At 46.2% G+C, this 17802-nt stretch overlaps 1 protein-coding gene across 1 annotated transcript in view; it reads left to right on the top strand.

The window, feature by feature from the left end:
• Window positions 1–1229: 1229 nt before the first annotated feature.
• RTN1 (reticulon 1) overlaps window positions 1230–17802 on the top strand; it is a 90439-nt gene continuing 73866 nt past the window's right edge. Inside the window, exons 1-2 of the mRNA XM_036240136.1 lie at window positions 1230–1997; window positions 9506–10255. Of these exons, the coding sequence (XP_036096029.1) occupies window positions 1490–1997; window positions 9506–10255 (1258 nt within the window). The 5' untranslated portion in view covers window positions 1230–1489. The remainder of the gene's footprint in view (window positions 1998–9505; window positions 10256–17802) is intronic.

The following is a 17802-nucleotide window of genomic DNA, read 5'->3' as shown; positions in this document are numbered from 1 at the left end:
TGAAATCATGCCGATCTCCTAAGAGGGCTTTGGTAATGAAGTGAGTCAGTATTAATAAAGAGCTTTGAACTATGTCTGATTCACAGCAAACACTCAAATATTAGCTATTATTATTTTATAACTGCTACTACTTTTATTACTTTTATGAGTTGGTGCCCTAATCTGGACTATTCTGTGGGTGTGCTTTAAGGGTGCTGTGTGTGCGTGTGCATGTGTGTGCGCGTGCGTGTGATGTGTTTGTACACTGAGAGTGTGAGACTTAATTTATAAAATAATTGTAAGAATTAGGTAAAATCCAACTGCTTAACTATAGCAACACCTCAATAAACATTAGGTTTCTTCCTTTCTGATGACATTTTACAGCCAAGAAAATAATATAGAGGGTTTTCCTCTTCTGCTCATTAATGAGCTTTTGGCTGATTTATGAGTAGGATGAGGCCAGGTGAAAACAGTCTATAGACTCCAACTTGGAAACATTTTTTGTCCTAAGCACCACCACAGAACCAATTCCCAGTGGGCCATTGTGAGTATCACTGGAAGGCAAAGAATGGGCAGTAGATGAGTGAATGAAAGTGAAACAAAATGAGGAGAAAACTGAAGAAATAGGAAAGAGCACCATTAAGGTGATACCACTTTGGGATGAGCCCATCGGAAAACGAGGAGTCCCTTTCTCTGAGGACCTTTAAAAAGAGAAGGGATGGCGCCCAGCCAGCTGGACCAGGAGTCCCTGGAGGAAAGGGCTGGACTGAGGGTCTCCTGAGGCCTCCTCCAGCTCTGAGGCCAACAGCAGCCCTTCTCCCTGTCGACTATCCTGTTGCTGCACTTTCAGACCTGAATTAGCCTCCATTCCCACTTCTGCTTAGAGTCGCGAATACTTTAGATACAAAGAGGGCCTCTGTTGAATAATACTAAGTAAGACCAAGTCACTGTGTGTTGAGGTAGTTGATGTTGAAAATCAATTTTCTAGGCCCCTGGCATCTGTCCTCAACTTCTCCGGCCACGGCAGCTATGTGAGCCTCTGTAATCTGCTGCGGGGGACACACCAGTGCTGTGGGCTATCAGGGAGACACGGGAAATGAACATGCCAGTGCTGAGAGGGAACCCCGAAGTCTGGAGGAGGGCAGATGCCATGTTTCCACAGGGCAAGGGTGGGTGGTGGGTGAGGCAAGGGAGGGACGGAAGCCCAGCACCCACTCACCATCTGCTGCTGTTTTGGTTCCTAGGTGAGGCGGATATCTCCCGTGCCAAGGATCATCCCTTTTCAACAGCATCAAAAGACGGGGAAGGAGCGTGTTACACGTCTCTGATTTCTGATATCTGTTACTCACCTCGGGAGGATTCGACATACTTCACTGGAATTCTTCAGAAAGAAAATGGCCATGTCACCACGTCAGAGAGCCCCGAGGAGCTGAGCACCCTCGGACCCTCCTTACCGGACGTACCTGGGACAGAGCCTCATGGCTTCTTTAGTTCTGATTCTGGAATAGAGATGACTCCTGCCGAGTCCACCGAAATGAACAAGATCTTCGCAGACCCCCTGGACCAGATGAAAGCAGACGCCTACAAATACATCGATATCACCAGGCCAGAGGAGGTGAACTATCAGGAGCAACGTCACCTCAAGTTGGAAGAGAAAGACTTGGACTTTAAGAGTAAGGACAATGAAATCTCAGTAAAATCCGAAAAGATCTGTGAACCAGAGAAACCAGCTCCTGTGGAGGGAAAAATCCTCAAAGACCATTTATTTGAAGAATCAACATTTGCTCCTTATATAGATGATCTCTCCGACGAGCACCACAGAGCCTCCCTGGTCACCGCCCCTGTCAAAATCACACTGACTGAGATCGAGCCTTCTGTTGAAACTGCCACCCAAGAGAAGACTCCTGAGAAGCAAGATATCTGTCTGAAACCGAGTCCTGACACCGTCCCCACTGTCACCGTCTCGGAACCCGAAGATGACAGCCCAGGATCCATCACTCCTCCGTCTTCCGGAACAGGTAAGGAGACTGGTGTCCCCTGCCTTGGGAAGACCCAGCACGTGGAAATCTGAATATTAAGGAATCAAGAATTGCATTCAAGTCTCAACTTAACTGATTTAATTAACATACAACTTTTCAGTCTTATGCCCATTTTCAAAGGTTGAGATTTGAGATATTCATTCAAGTCCTGTCAGATTTGCTTTGTAAAATGTTTCTTCTATGGATGGGAAATAATGACCCACTGGAAACATTAAAATCCCCATGTACGTCTGCCGTTCAGAGCAGAGAGGGAGGCACCACCTGCTTCTGGGGTAGCTTCCCTCTCGGACCTCATGGAGGCAGTGTGGTGAGCATCTTGGCTGTTCTCCTGAGGTCAGCTGGGTCAGTGTGGGTGGGGTGTTTACATTCCTGCACCCCCCCAAATCTGTGCAGTGAAGGGGGCTGCCTCAGGGTCTTTTGGAGGGTCCTGATCAGTGAGAGGTAACCTAACCAGGCCAGAGGAGGTGAACTATCAGGAGCAATGTCACCCCCCCCTTCAATTTCAGCATTGTCATTTCTATCTTGTAGTGTAGTGAAGATGTGCATACAATTTTATTTTTTAAACTGAAGGGTTTATTTGGATAGAATTTTTAAAAGTCTGAAATTCACTAGGTTGTGATTTCATTTGACGTGAATGCTCTACTATTTTACTCAGGCAGGGTGTTACATCCTCTCAAATACAAAGGGGGACCTCTTTACATAATGAAAGGCCAGAGTGGTAGCCAGAGCACCCCCACACCACCTGTGTGTCTCCACCTCCTGTGCGTCTCCGCCCCGTGTGCGTCTCCACCTTGTGAATGAATGCCCATGAGGTGTCCCTATGAAGAGGACAATTTGAGGACCTCTGATCTTCCCCTGCCTCTAGTGGCTGTCATTCTGACCCTATCCCAAAGCGATTTACAAACCTTTCTGATTTGTAGAGAGTGATTTTCAGTACCTCAGGTGAATGAGCTTCATCTGAACTCTTAAACTGGATCCAAAACCTCAGGATTAGGAATGATTGCTCTAAACCCTGATGCTACAGTAAGTCCAAGTGTTAGAACTGAGTGGACTTAACAAAAGCACCTACTGTCCTGTTTCCCTAAAGATTTAGCATTAATTCCTGCCCTTCCCAAACCTTACCTCAGACTCATTCAACTCTAAAGCTCCAAGGGTCTTAAAGAGCCACTGCCCCAAGTCCCTGATTTTCAAATTTATCACTCACTCAACAAACACTTTCTACAACACGTTCTTTTGGTCAGTCACTCTACTAACTACTGGTGATGACACACTTTAGAAAAAAAAAACATAAGCCCAGCTGGTATGGCTCAGTGGCTGAGCATTGACCCATGCACCAAGAGGTAACCGATTTGATTCCTGGTCAGGGCACATGCCCAGGTTGTGGGCCTAATCCCCAGTGGGGGGCATGCAGGAGGTGGCCAATCCATGTTATCTCATTGATGTTTCTATCTCTCTCCTTCTCCCTTCTTTTCTAAAATCAATAAAGAAAAAAAAAACTAAAAAAACAAAACAAACAAACACAAATTAGTCCCTGCCCTCCAGTGGCGCAATTAACCATGGAAATAGTCAAACTCTAGTATGATTTGTGTTCTGAGAGAGGAAAACATAGAGTACTGAGGAGCACCAGAGTCCAAAAGCAACCCTGGTGAACTGAGACCCGAAGTGACTCTTAAAAGAGCAGGAGGAAATAAACAGATGAAGGGGAGGGTGGCCTTCCGATCCGAGAAGGTACAAGGACAGAGGTGTGAGGGTACAGTGAATTTTTCATAAAATGTTAATTAAGGTTTGGTTGGGATGACAAATAAGGAAGCTGAGGCCCCAAGTGAATTAGATGTGACTTGTCCCAGCCTGCAACATGAGTCAGGGACATAGCTGAGTCTCAAAGCCTCCTTGCCCTCTTTCTGGCGATGTGTCATACCCCCGCTATTCCATGACAGCGGTGGTGCTCTGAAGATGTCAGCTCATGACTCGCTGTGTTTTACAGAGTAGCCTGGTGCCCACTCCAGAAGAACTTCAGCCAGTCTTTAGGAAGAGCGAAATACCCCGGCATGTATAAGTCTGCTTCATGGCACATGCCTCATGGACAAGTTCCAGTTTACAAACTGGATGATAAAGACTTGATACAGGGCTCATTAATTATTATTCCGGAATTTCTATTTTTTTTTTTAATAGCCATGACCCATTGGGGTTCTGGAGCAACTTCAAGAGAAAACAAAGACAGCCCTGGCCGGTTTGACTCAGCGGTTAGAGCGTCGGCCTGCGGTCCAGAGAGACCCGGGTTCGGTTCCCGCTAAGGGCATGTACCTCGGTTGCAGTTTGTCCCCGGCCCTGGTTGGTTGTGTGGGTGGCAGCCACTCGATGTGTCTCTTTCACTTTGATGTTTTTCTCTCTCTCTCTCTTCCTCCTACTCTGTCTGAACAAACAATGGAAAAATGTCCTGGGGTGAGGATAAAAAAAAAACACAACAAAAGACAAAGACAGATCTAGCTCACATGACCTTGGAGTTGTATGATCTTGAGTTGCCCACTTGACAGCCTGGGGTTAGGGCAATGGTTTTCTCTGCTCTTGCTCCAAGTAAACATCCTGAGCAAGATTTATTCAAGAAAGAGAAGTCCCATGTCCCATTACACACCTCTCTTCCATGTTCAGCTCCTCTCTCTACGCATCCTCCACATCATACCTGACTCATAAAACAACAGATAAGAATAAAATTGACAGAAGAGATAGAAGGAATCAGCTTGTCATTGAGACCTTTCTCCTTACTCTTTTTTACTTACCCCCCCCCCCCACTTCCCAACTTGTAAGTCCCTGGCATCATATGACAGTCTGCCCATAGACACTGGAAGATTTGGGCTTTATTACATCTGTTGGGTCTTAGGTCACTCTGCCATTTCCAGTGCCAACAAATACGGCGAACACCAAGAATTTCACAAAATTCTACACAGAAACAGAGGGAAAGAAAAATATTCTAAACAAAAGGAGTTCTGTTTATTATTGTTTAATAAATAAGGAAATCACCAGTTCTGGGGGTACTTCTATTATGTGAATTATGAATCAGGAGAAATTCTCTTTAGAACAGTTTCAGTCACAGACCCTGAAGCTTAACAAGGAGTCTGATATATTTTCAGTTCCAATAGATTATTTCATTTTGTAACTTCCTCCAACATCCTTAACTATTTTCATCTTGTTAAATAATATCCCCTGAGGTACAGAAGCAAACATTCTGGAATATTGAAAGTTTCTTCTCAGCAAAGGTCAGTCGGGTACAAGGGAGGCATTTTAGAGAAATAATGATGGTCCGGATGCACCGGACCACTGGCCCTTCGGCTCCATGATCTTTCTGACGAACACACCCAGAGTGTGTTATGGCGGTCATGGATGCTCTTTTGGGTGTGAGCCTCAGAAAGAACAATAAGCAAGAGGTCATCATTAAACCACCCAGCTTCCCTTAAAAAGAAATAAGCAATAAAAGGTAAACCAATTTTAATTTCAACTCTTTGAAAACCACTGTTGCTGTTTCCCTACATCGATGAGGTCTGTGATTCTCCTACTCATTTTCAAAATTCATTTTTTATTAAAAAAATACTTATTGAGTGACTTCTCTATGTCAGATGTGTGGGGTACCAGAGACATTGCAGTACAAGATTCATCAAGTCCCTACCCTCAAGGAGTTTGCCTGCTAGTGAGAGGAAACACTAAACAGAAACACATAAATAAGTAGTGTCATTCCATGAAGTGGGAATGCTAGAAAGAGTGAGAGAGTCTTGGATGTGAGGGGGTCAGGGATGCCCTCTCTGAGGATGTGACATGTATAATCTGAGATCTGAATGAAGAGAAGGACCCACAATTCAAAGAGAGGGGCCCAGGAACAGAGGATAGCAAATGCATAGTCCCCAAGCCTGAATTATTTGGGAACTGGAAGACCGTGCAAAGGAGCGAGGAAGGAGTATTGAACAGAGCTGGGTTGGAGAGGTAGGCAGGGCCTAGATTATTCAGGGCTTCCTGAGCTAGGATAAGGAATTTGGATTTTGTTCTAAATGCAACCGGAAACCATTGGAGGGTTTAAGCTGGGAAGCGCCATCCAATTGCTCAACAAATACACACTGACCATTCGCTCGGGGCATTGTGCCATCACCGCTGGGAGTGCAGCCCCGAGTCACAAGATCACTGTCTGCATGGAGCCTGCATTCTATTTTTTTATCCTCCCCCGAGGACTTTTTTTTAAATATTTATCTTCAGATAGAGCAGGAGGGAGGGAGGGAGGAAGAAAGAGAGAAACATCCATGTGAGAGAGATACATCGAGTGGCTGCCACCCACATGACCCTAACCAGGGCCGGGAACAAACTGCAACTGAGGTACGTGCCCTTAGCGGTAACCAAACCCGGGACTCTCCGGTCCACAGGCCGACGCTCCAACCTCTGAGCCAAACCGGCCAGGGCAGTTTTCAGATTCTATGTGATTATTTTCATCGACTGTTTCCAGCTTTGCTGTGTCAGTCTTGAAACATAATAACCAGTATCTTAGCTAGATGCCCATAAAATTTTAAACAAGAATAGAAAACTTGTTTTGTTCTAAATATTTCCCAGATTCCTCCTAGCACTTTGTTAAACTTTTCATTCCCACTAAGAATGGAGGGCAATGTCTACAATATCTATTGAGTTCCTTTTGACTGATAATAAGAATGGGTTCTTTTTAAGGTAACACCTTCACTTACCCAAGATGAAACCCATCAGGCTCCTTCCTCCCACACCCCACAGCTGTCTAATAGCATTCTTACTCTTGAGTAAACAAAGTAAGATCCTTGAGCCTTCTTTTCTGAGTGTTCTCATACAGTGGTTTTTAACTGGAGGTAGGTAGGGTTGCCAGATAAAATACTCAAATTTCACTGGACACACTTATACTAATAAAACATTCATTGTTTAGCTGATACTCAAATTTTATTGGGTGCCCTCCATTTTTATTGGCTAAATCTGCCAATGTTAACTGGACATGACTGTTAAAATCACACTTAAAATGAGGTGATTATAAAATGCAGATGCCCGGTCCAGACTTACTTCCACAAGTCAGAATCTCTGAGGGCAGTTTTGAGCCTTACACCTAGTTAAGAATCAATGTCTAAAGATTTGAGCTAGTCCTCAAAGGAGCTCTGTTTATCAGTACTTTCCATGTGCCAGGCACTATACTAGGTCTTGGGGATACAACTGTGAACAAAAATACCTTGGCTGCCCTTTGTCCTCATGGTGCTTTCAGTCTGGGGTCAGGGAAACAGGGAGGGCGAAGAGACAGACATTAACCAAATCATCACACAAACTACCCAGGGGTGCCCAGTTGTGCAGGATGAGTGGGCACCAGCTTGTTTCCTGAAGGACCCATCACCAGGCTGGCTTGCACACAGGGTGGCCTGCCCCGCAGGGCCACTTGTAGCCCTGAGCCTATCGCCCTGCCTGCCTGCCTGCTTTGTGGTCTCCCAGGAATGTTGAACAAGCAAGAGTTTGGTCAGTCCTAGCAGTTTAGATGGTCGGACAGAGGCTTCCAACATGAGATACTGGAAGAAAATGAGCCATAGGAAGGGAAGGTGTCCAAAATAAGAATTTTCTTCCTCTGTCCCATCAGAACAACTCACTGTTCTGACTTCCATGATTCTGGGTATGGAATTCCTGTTCATTTTACTCACCCAGGTTCACCATTTCTGCGTGACCTCTAACACCCCATTTTTTTCTCACCCACCATGTGAGTCAGACCCTAAGTCTGTGGTTTTTCTCTCTTCGGTGTCTCTTGAATTGTCCTATGTTTTCTATCCCTAAGGCCACCACAACTCATCAGGTTGTTATAATTCCTCCCCTCAATGACTGTGGTAGCCTCTAGGGGTCAGAACTCAAAAGTGATCTGGAGCCCGGCCGGTGTGGCTCAGTGGTTAAGCATTGACCCATGCACCAAGAGGTTGCCGGTTCGATTCCTGGTCAGGGCACATGTCCAGGTTGTGGGCCAAATCTCCAGTGGGGGGCATGCAGGAGGCGGCCAATTGATATTCTCTCTCATCAATGTTTCTATCTCTCCCTCTCCCTTCCTCTTCTCTCTCTAAAAAAAAATCAATAAAGGGAAAAAAAGTGATCTGGAGGTTATCAGTGAATTTAGGCAAGCAGTTAGAGCAGAATCCAGATTGAAGGGGTACATAAAAATTCCCAAATCTCAGATTCATATAAATTCCCAAGTATCAGTGGTTTAACATAAATAAAGTTGCTTTTCACTCATACTACAATCCTAATATAGGTCAGGCAGTTCTCCTATAAGTGTTAATTCGGGGGAAAAAGCCTCCTTCCATCTCTTTTTTCTTTTTAAATCAACTTTATTGCAATACAGTCCACATAGCATATACTTCACCCATTTACATTTTAATGGTTTTTGTATCCACCGAATTGTGTATCTATTACCACAATAAATTTTAGAGCATTTTCATTACTCCCCACCCCCAATCCATTACCCCTTAGCCATCATTCCCAAGTAGTTCTTGCTCACAGAAGGGCTAGAGACCACTGTCTAGGATATTCTGAAGACTGTACTGTAAGGCAAGGGACAGCTACGTTACTAAAAACTCTTGTCCTGGTGACCCCAGGTAGTCTCATCCAAGGGACAGAAATATCAGCAAGATTGCCCGTGCGGATTTTGGAGTATCTGGATAAACCTCAGGCAGAAGGATAGTGGGGGTGACTGTAAGATTTTGTTCTTCTCAAGAGGAGGTGAAGAGAAGGCAGAAAGTAGTGGTGGGCTCCCCCGTTAGAAGCCCAGTGGGATCGTGCTCTGTGGTAGTCTGCACAGCCTGTGGGTAGAATGGGCAAGATTTCTTTCTAATATAGCTCCACCTAGTTATACTGTCCACTAAAAAAGAGTAAAATTATTGTTCCTTATGGGAAATGTGGAGCCCAGAAATCAAGTTGTACACAAGGATCCAAATCAGCCTTCTCTGTCTTCAAGGGGGGAACACAAATAGCAATGGACAAGGGAAAATGGGTGATTTTCAGATCTGTTGATAGTGGTGGGCCAAATTAGAGCTATATCCAGCAGATTGGCTGATGAAATCTGTGACACTGGAGACCTTCCCTGGGAGGATAAATCAGAAATGAAAAACAATTTTCATTTCAAATGTTCAAATCAGAGTCTTGGCCACTTTGAAACAGAAAAACCAACTGAGGTGCTGCTGTTGCTAAGAAATTGCTGGGTCACTTTTTAAATAGCTAGATTATGATAGATAGGTGTGTAAAACACTGATCAATTGGGCCATAACAGTAATTAGCCTTTTAGTTCAGGTGGCCTGCCTTTCCAGCATAGCTCTGGAAACAGACTATTTGTGTGCTAATGAGCTATATGTTTCTCAAGCAGGGAGAAAACATCTCCCCTAATGGAACTTTGTTTTATTTCTTCTCTGTCTATCCATCTGTGTGTCCGTGCGCGCGCCTCTCCCGCTCTCCTTCGCTCTGTGGGACGACAGAACCATCTGCTGCAGAATCCCAGGGGAAAGGCAGCATCTCCGAGGACGAGCTGATCACTGCCATTAAAGAAGCAAAGGGGTTATCGTATGAAACAGCAGAGAGCCCACGGCCGACAGGCCCGGTGGCCGGCAGGCCCGAGGCCAAGGTCAGGTCCGGGCTGCCCACCGTCCCCAGCCCCCTGGACCACGAGGCCAGCAGCGCGGAGTCAGGGGACTCGGAGATCGAGCTGGTGTCTGAGGACCCACTGGCCGCCGAGGATGCGCTGACCTCCGGCTACGTGACCTTCGGCCATGTGGGCGGCCCCCCACCTTCGCCGGCCTCGCCGTCCATCCAGTACAGCATCCTGAGGGAGGAGCGCGAGGCCGAGCTGGATAGTGAGCTCATCATCGAGTCGTGCGACGCGTCCTCCGCCTCGGAGGAGAGCCCCAAGCGGGAGCAGGACTCGCCCCCAATGAAGCCAGGCGCGCTGGACGCCATCCGGGAGGAGTCGGGGGCCCGGGTCGAGGAGCGTCCGCCCAGCAGGCAGGGCCTGGCCGAGCAGGGCCCTGTCCTTAAGTTCCCCGCGACTGTCCCCCAGACGGGCCAGGAGCTACCCTCTGGAGACAGAGCCCCGGTGCCCCCGGAGCCCGGCGTGCAGCGGAAACCAGTGGAAGCAGAGGGTTCCAAAGGAAGTTCCGCAGCCACCAAGAGCCCCGGGCCACGCGGTCCTGGCATCGCACCCGCTCTGCTGTTTCTCAATAAGCAAAAAGGTAAAGTGAGATTGCTTTCCTGATGGAAGCAACTTGTCTGCCTAGTGTGCTTTCCCTGGGTGTTTGGGGTATTCAGAACAGGGTGCTCCAAGGTCAGCCCTGTAGCCCATGTCCTAGCTGGTCAAACAGTTGAGCCAACAAGTCCAGGGGGATGGGGAGGAGAGGATTCAAATGCCCAGCTGGGAACATGGTGACAGGAAAACGCACTCAGAGCAGCAGCCCTGGGCTGACTGAACCTGAGCATCTGCAATGATGGGCATCTTCCAAGATCTGGACGGAGCCAGTGCACCCTTCCTTTCATTCCAGGGCTGGCTAGGTATCCTCTCTTGGGAAGGGACAACTTTTTGCTATACTCCAGGTTAATTTCCAATCCCCACCCTACCCTGGTTCTTCCCATTAGCACATCCATTTTGTCAGCCAGGCTTGTTTCTTAAATGGGCCACGTGGATTGGCCACCATTCTTTCTCTTACCCAAGGAACAAGGATTTGGACCTTGATGAGATTTTTGTGTCCCAGCTAGTCAGGAAAGACAGGAACCAAAGTTGGATCCGGACTCTCTCTTGTCCCTAAACAAGACCTAAGGCCACTGAATAATTTTTAAAGTCACTTATAACTTGGAATAATTTTAATTTGGCCATTATATCTTACCCTGAGAAATCTGGAAGTCTTCAAATGCAGGAAAAGTGGACGTCATTATTTTATGTTCTACACATTGTATGTGTTGAGTGCATTCTCTTTCTAAAATCATCCCCCACATCTGGTTGTATTATAGAATTCAGGTCAATGAATTAGGCACTAGACAGTCTAGTTAATGGGCTACATTGAGTGAAAGTGGAGAACCTCTCCCCAGCTCCTGGGTGGAGAACACGACTTTAAAGCACAACTTTTCCAAGGTCTCCTCCTACCCATCTCCTCTGCTTTTTGTTTCTTTACAAGTATTTTGCCTTTTGGGGATAAATTTTTTTAAGGGCACGCCCTCCTTCCTGTCTATACACTAACTTCAGTGATGTTAGTAGCAATTAAAGTGCTTCAGATAGAGTGCAAAATCTGTCTCATTGTAGATTAGAAGCTTGCTTCCTAATTCTTTAAAATTAACACATTGGAATGGGGAAACCTAGAGAAGTGTAATAAAACAAACCTAAAGTAATGCAATGAAATAGTCACGTCTTGCATTCTGATGGCTTAGTCACGTGGCATCATGTAGGGGCCGATATAAGTGACTCCTGATTTCCCAAATAACTCTTCCCTGTGAGTTTAAGATATATTTAGTGTAGATAGGGAGGATATTTGATAACAAATTTAACAGAGGGGATGTGTATTTGTTAGGTAACTATTAAAAGTAATTTGGATTCGTTTGCCACCACTCTGTAAAGGGAAAGGACCCCGCAGCCTGCAGGAAGCCTCAAAGAACAGCATTAGCATGAACAACCAACCGTCCTCTTCTGTCCTGAGGTAGTTGAGCTTGAGCTCATGTCACTGCACTGTAACAAGCATGTGTTTTCATTTTACCCCCTAACTAGTGTCCCTGAAATAGCCACCAACATGCACAGTGCTGTTCAAATATATTTATCCTCGAAAGAAAATAAATCTGAAGGCCCATTTCCCTCCCTAGTAAGTTTAAGAGACAAGTATGACAACTGGGACTGACTGAGTGACCAGATATCCAATGCAGAGCTCAGGCAGTGGAAAACCTCAGCTGTGCACGTAAGGCTTCAGGGCACCTTTTATGGCCAATTCTGTTGTCATTCTAATCCTTTGCAAGTTGCTCCATATGGCTTGAACCCTCTGCTGCCAAGTTTAGACGTTAGCGAGGAGAGAGTGGCAGTCTTTTCAAAGGATTAAGGCACACCAGGGTGAATAACCTCCACTCTCTTATGCACTGAGGCTTCCTTTGAAATCCAGTCTCCCACTGAAACTTACTGTCAGTGCATCACCTATGGAGAAGAGTCTAAAAGGCCGTTCAGGGGCAGCCAAGCACTGGAGGGCCTGGGCAGGTGACTTAGTGCCACCAGCATGTTATTCGAGCTCTGAGGTTTCTCCTGGTCTCACCTACTCCATCTCAGCAGGTGAAAAGGATCAGTACAGCCCAGCCTCCTCCAGGCTGATCTTAATCACCGTCAGTGGACATTAGGATTATGCTCATGTCAAGCAGGAAGGACTCCTTTCAGCAGTGAGGTCAAGTTAGCTTCTGTGGTTTCCCGCTCTTGCTCAGTGAAGCCGATGGCAGTGTAGATGCATTCAGGTTCAGGTGTTCACAAGTGTGCTTGTCCCCGTGGCTGGGGAGCCATGCTGCTGATGCTGGGCTACACTTCAGAAAGGTCCAGGAATCTTTCGACTAAGGCTTGGCAAATATCTGTTGGTGTCATAGCTTATACTGTCAAGGAGCATCAGGCTTGACTGGTGCACATGCCCTAACAAGGTTTATTTGGGGGAAGGGGGCTTTCTTGCCTTTCAGAGACCCCCGCTGCTGTTGTACTGGAGAAAAATGCAGTTTGTCATATCCCAGTTTCCTGACTGTCTGCATCCCTGAGCTCCTGCTACCCTGTAATTCTGTCCCCCCACACTTTCCAGGTGGCCTATGTGACTGTCAGACTCCGACAGCAGAGATACATTTACATTGCTGCAAGCTTAGCCCTAACTGTTCGGAGCATCCGAGTGCAAAGCCAGCAAATATTTTTCATTAGATCACCAATACCCAATGTATTACCATCAGGATGGGTTGTGCTATTTACCAAACCTACTTGATTATGAAACTTTTTTATTAAAACATGTCTCAGGGCTCATCTTCTAAGGAATGCCTTTGGGGAAATGCCTCTTCCCACTCACTTCCATTTCCTGTGTTCTGACTGCCTTACCACTCAAAGCTATGGCGCTTGGACCACCATGTGGGTATCGTGTGGGAGCCTGTTAGAAATCTCAGACTCCACCCAGACCTACTGGATCCGAATCAAGCTTCCCAGGCGATCTCGATATGCAAGTTTAAGCCCGAGAAGCAGTGTTTTAGACCGCGGCACTCAGCTGCCACATGGTACCGAAACCGTTCTGACAAAGGTCACCAAAGACAGCCTTCTCGCCCCCAAAATGGCCTCTTTTGAGCCTCATCTTTCTTGTCCTCTCTGATAATTTAATGTCATACCACTGACCCGTTCTTAAAACCTTAGTGAGAAAAGTAATATGTTCATAATAATACATATAAATTGTACCAAATGGTGCAAAATAAAAAGTTAAGGTTCCCCTGTGCACCCTCTTCCTATTTCTCATTCCCAGAGAGTAACCCGGGCTTTTGGTGTTGTTTTTGTTCCTTTCAGACATTATTTAAAAAATATTTGGGCATACATACTTTTTTTATTGCACAAGTGATATCATGTTGAACAGAATGTTTTGTAACTTATTTCATTTAACCGTAAAATCAGAGACGGTGCCTACTCACCGTGGACATTGTTCTCTTCTTTCTGAGAACATTTTCCTCTTTTATCTCACTGATGTTCTTTTTTTTTTCTTTTTTCTGGTTTTCTGCTTATTCTTTGACCTCTCCAATCTTTTGCTACCTCCCTTCCAGCCCCTCACTTCCTCGCTCTCTCCCACGTGGGTTTTCAGCCACACCGTGCGTGCGGCGCCTCGCAGATCGCAGGGTTTGGAGAGGTCTTCTCCTCTGAGCTCCAAGCCCATTTTCCCGGGGCTGATTGGGCATCCCATACCACCTGCCCCACCCCCCCAATTCAGTACGGTGATGTTCTTTGTCAACATCTTCTCCCTTCCTTCAAATCCCTTCTCTTCCTGTCTTGGGAAGATGCCATCCAGGCCTCACGTTGGTGGAGCATTCAAATTCTGTCTGGATCTGAGTAGACTCCTCAGCCTGAGACAAAGTATAAAGTACAGTCTGACTGTAAACACCTCCGTGGGAGCCTTACACTCCAGTGTTTGGTTATACAGTTATCCAAATGATCCAGAATTTTCTTAACATTTGAAAGATTATTTTCAAAATAAAGGTACAAAATGTAAAAATTCTCTCTGTAGACCTCTCAAGAATGCACCCAGGGCCCCCAGTTGGAGAAATACCGGTTTAAGCCGCTGGTTCTCAAAGCGTGGCCTGGGGACCAGGTTCGCAGAGTTCCCAGGAGTGCGGATTGGAAACGCAGGTTCCTGCTCGGCCGGCCCCAGGACAACAGCACCAGAATCGGCCCAGGCGGAAGCCTGCGCTTTTCATCAGCACTTTGGCTGTAAGCAAATGAGCTAAGCAGCCCAGATCTGTAGTAAAAACCACATTGGTGAGCCTGCCCTAAGCCTAGGGCGGTTTTTCATTGGAGAATCTGAGAGGGCACCACGCAGCCGGTTCCCTCAGCCCGTTCCATCCCTTCCTGGGCCCTGCCTCTGCCCGACTCCCTGAGGACAGCGGCTGCAGCGGAGTTTGCAGGGCTCAGCCCCTTGGGGCAGGGAAAGCTTATCTCCTCCTTGGGGCGGTGATTTGCAGGAAGGCTACGGGATGGAGGTCTTCTCCTATAAACCTAGCATTTATGATGTTTATTATTACTTTTCATTATTATGCCAGATATTGCTTCTGTTCTAAAGTATTTGGGAGAAAAGCAAAATAAGTGTGACCCATTTACCTTTCTTCTGGCAGTTCTAAAAAGATCATTATACTCTAGTCCTTTATTTATTTGCTTCCCTGAGACCGAATTCATAAATCAGGCTGTAAAGATGCTTGGCAAGTTCCTTTCTTTCACAGTGCAGATTCAGAATCAGCCTGAGGACGTACGCCCTTTCTGTTATAGCCGCCCCGCCAGCTTTCAGCAAGATGGGCCAGCGACTGTCCGACTGTCCCAGGCAGTCTGGCTTCTGTGAGGGTGTACGCCATGCAAATACCAGATGGAGACAGTGAGCCTCCGTCTTAGACTATTCAAACAACTAAGCTGCTTTTGTGAGTCTTCGCCCAGGGACAGAAGGTATTCTTCTGGCCTAGGTGTCCCAGAACGAGGCTGCCAGCACCTCACTGTTTTTTCCTTCCAGAGCAGTCACAAGATTAACATGTGCCCAAATTGCATCTGGATCTGGTTTCTTTGTTTTTGTTTGAATGGTGGCATCAGAACACTGGGGAAGTTTCCTTCTCAGCCATGGATAGAGTTGCTCCAAATCTTGGTGGCCCCAGACTTTATTGACACTCACCTCCAGGGTGTGTATATAGATCCGAAATGGTTATTGTACCTCTAATATTTTGATGCAAATTCTTTGGGACACAGTACACCCTACCTTCCTGATCAGTTTTGCTCAGGCACAGAGTGGGGCATAGATTAGCTCTTCAGACGGATTCAGGTCAGCCTTGAACTTGCCTGAAGAGTTAGAGTTCAAGATGGCAAATATTTTGATGCTTCTAAGGAATAATAACCCTATCTAGCTCCTTTATCTCACACATAAATCACGCTCACTTACTGATGCAATCACGGGACTTGGAGGATAAAATTCACATACTTCTGAGAGCCAAGACTGGCTCCAGGGGATACTCCACCCCTTTTAAAAGCTATCCTCACTTTCCTCTGAAGTCTAGAGGGGTACGCTCAGATATGGTCTCTACACTTCTGGATTCTGTCTTTGCAACTTCACAAAACACTTCTGTAATACATGTAATACATGTAATGACATAGGTTCTGCCCAATGTTAGCCCAGCACTACCAAAGCAAGACCTTACTGATTCGTTCGTTCATCCGTTCTTTGATTTAACCAATGTGGCACACTGCGTGCCTAACACCAGCAGAGTGGTGACCAAGGCAGCCATGACCGACCTCTCACTGGACTCACATTGCAGGCTGGGGAGGGGTTCAACTAAAAGGAAATAGAGTGAAGTGTGAGGGACCTGGTGGTGGTAACACTTAGATGGGAAGATCAGAGAAGGAGGAGGATTTTTTAAACAATTATCTTTATTGTTGAGAGCATTACAGATGTCTCCCTTATTTTTCCCCATTGACCCCCTCCACCCTGCTCCTGCCCCCACCCAGGCCTTCCCCACACTATTGTTATGTCCATTGGTGTATGTCCATGCATATATACATATAAGTTCTTTGGTTAACCTCTTCCCCCGCCCCCTCCCTGCTGAGATTCGTCAGTCTGTTCTCTGCTTCCATGTCTCTGGATCTGTTTTGTTCATCAGTTTAAGGTTCTGAGCAATAGAAAAATAGAACTTCCAGAGGCAGGAAAGTTCTTAGGTCTTTCTAGATACAAAAAAAAAATGGTCTGTGTAGCTAGAGTGTGGTAGGCAAATGGGAGAGCGGCAAGTAATGAGGTTGGAAGGTTGGCAGTGCCTTTTCATGCCCAGACCAGGGTGCAGAGTTTGGTCTTTATCTCAAACATTGCAAGAATCCGCTGGAAGATTTTAAAACTAGGAAGTAACATGACCTGCCCTGAATTTCTGAAGGTCACAGTGGCTGCTGTAGGGAGAAAGGACTGGAGGTGGACATGTGTGGAAACAGGAGCATCCATGAGGAGGGTACCGCTGTAGTGCAGGCCTGAGACGACAGTGGCTGGCGAGGATGGTGGTAATGGGGCTGCGGAGGCTGGATCGATTTGAGATCTACTTTGCAGATTGACTTAATAGGACTTACTGATGCATTGGGTTGGTTGTAAGGGCGACTTTATCCCCAACACCTCTCAAATTATTTCAGTTTTTATCACTACAATGATTACAAATATATGCAAAACTATTTACAATGGGGAAAATACCCCAAACTTTGCTGCTGTTTCATTAGTCGTTGAACCCATCTTTTGTGTCTACTGTTGAAAAATCATCCATTTGGGTTATGATGGCACCGAAATAAATATTCTCTCACAGTTTGAGCTCCACATTTAGTATATTTCTATGGCCAAACATCTGAGGGTATATTAGTCATCAGCCGGTGAGGTGACAGTGATGTTTGGACAGCTGAGACTGGAGCTGGAATGAGGGTCACACACGGTACCTGTGAAGGTGAAATAAGACATGTAGGAAGGTAGGCAGGGATTGTGGACAAGCAAGGTCGTTATTTAAATCGAGTGAGATATAAGTTAGTTTAGGGCCAGTAAGTCACAAAAGCTTCGAAAAGTCCATAATATAGTCCCAAATATGAATCAAAATTATACTAACAGGCAAAGAAAAGACAGCAGCCTGCCAGAGAGCAGAGGCTAAAGTCAGAGAAAAGGTAAGTGAAGGCAGACACTCAAATTGGAATCGGAAATGGGAGCAAGCATGCTACTGGGGGTGGTCACTTCGGCCACTGCTCAGTTGACCGTGGTCTTTACCTGTGATCACTCAGAGCTTCTTCAATCAACACCGTCTCGGTCCTGGTCCTCCCGGGTTTTAAATGGCCTAGACCTGAGAAGGTGGTCCTCTTCCGCCAGAACTCTTCTCTCTCCTTGTAGAAACTGGGGACAGGGGGTAAGGGGAGTGGATTAGGGTCTCAGTGGGACTGTTTGGCTTTTCTAGACCATGTTTCTCAGTGTGTGTTTGGTGGAGTCTTGACATTAGAAGCTGTTTGTTTCTGGGGAAGGGCTTAGGAATCTGCTTCATTAAGGAGCTCCAC

The sequence above is a fragment of the Molossus molossus genome, unplaced genomic scaffold, assembly GCF_014108415.1.
Source record: "Molossus molossus isolate mMolMol1 unplaced genomic scaffold, mMolMol1.p scaffold_m16_p_1, whole genome shotgun sequence".
Taxonomy (NCBI): Eukaryota; Metazoa; Chordata; class Mammalia; order Chiroptera; family Molossidae; genus Molossus; species Molossus molossus.
Note: the sequence above shows the minus strand (reverse complement) of the source record. Positions and strands in the feature narration are given on the sequence as shown.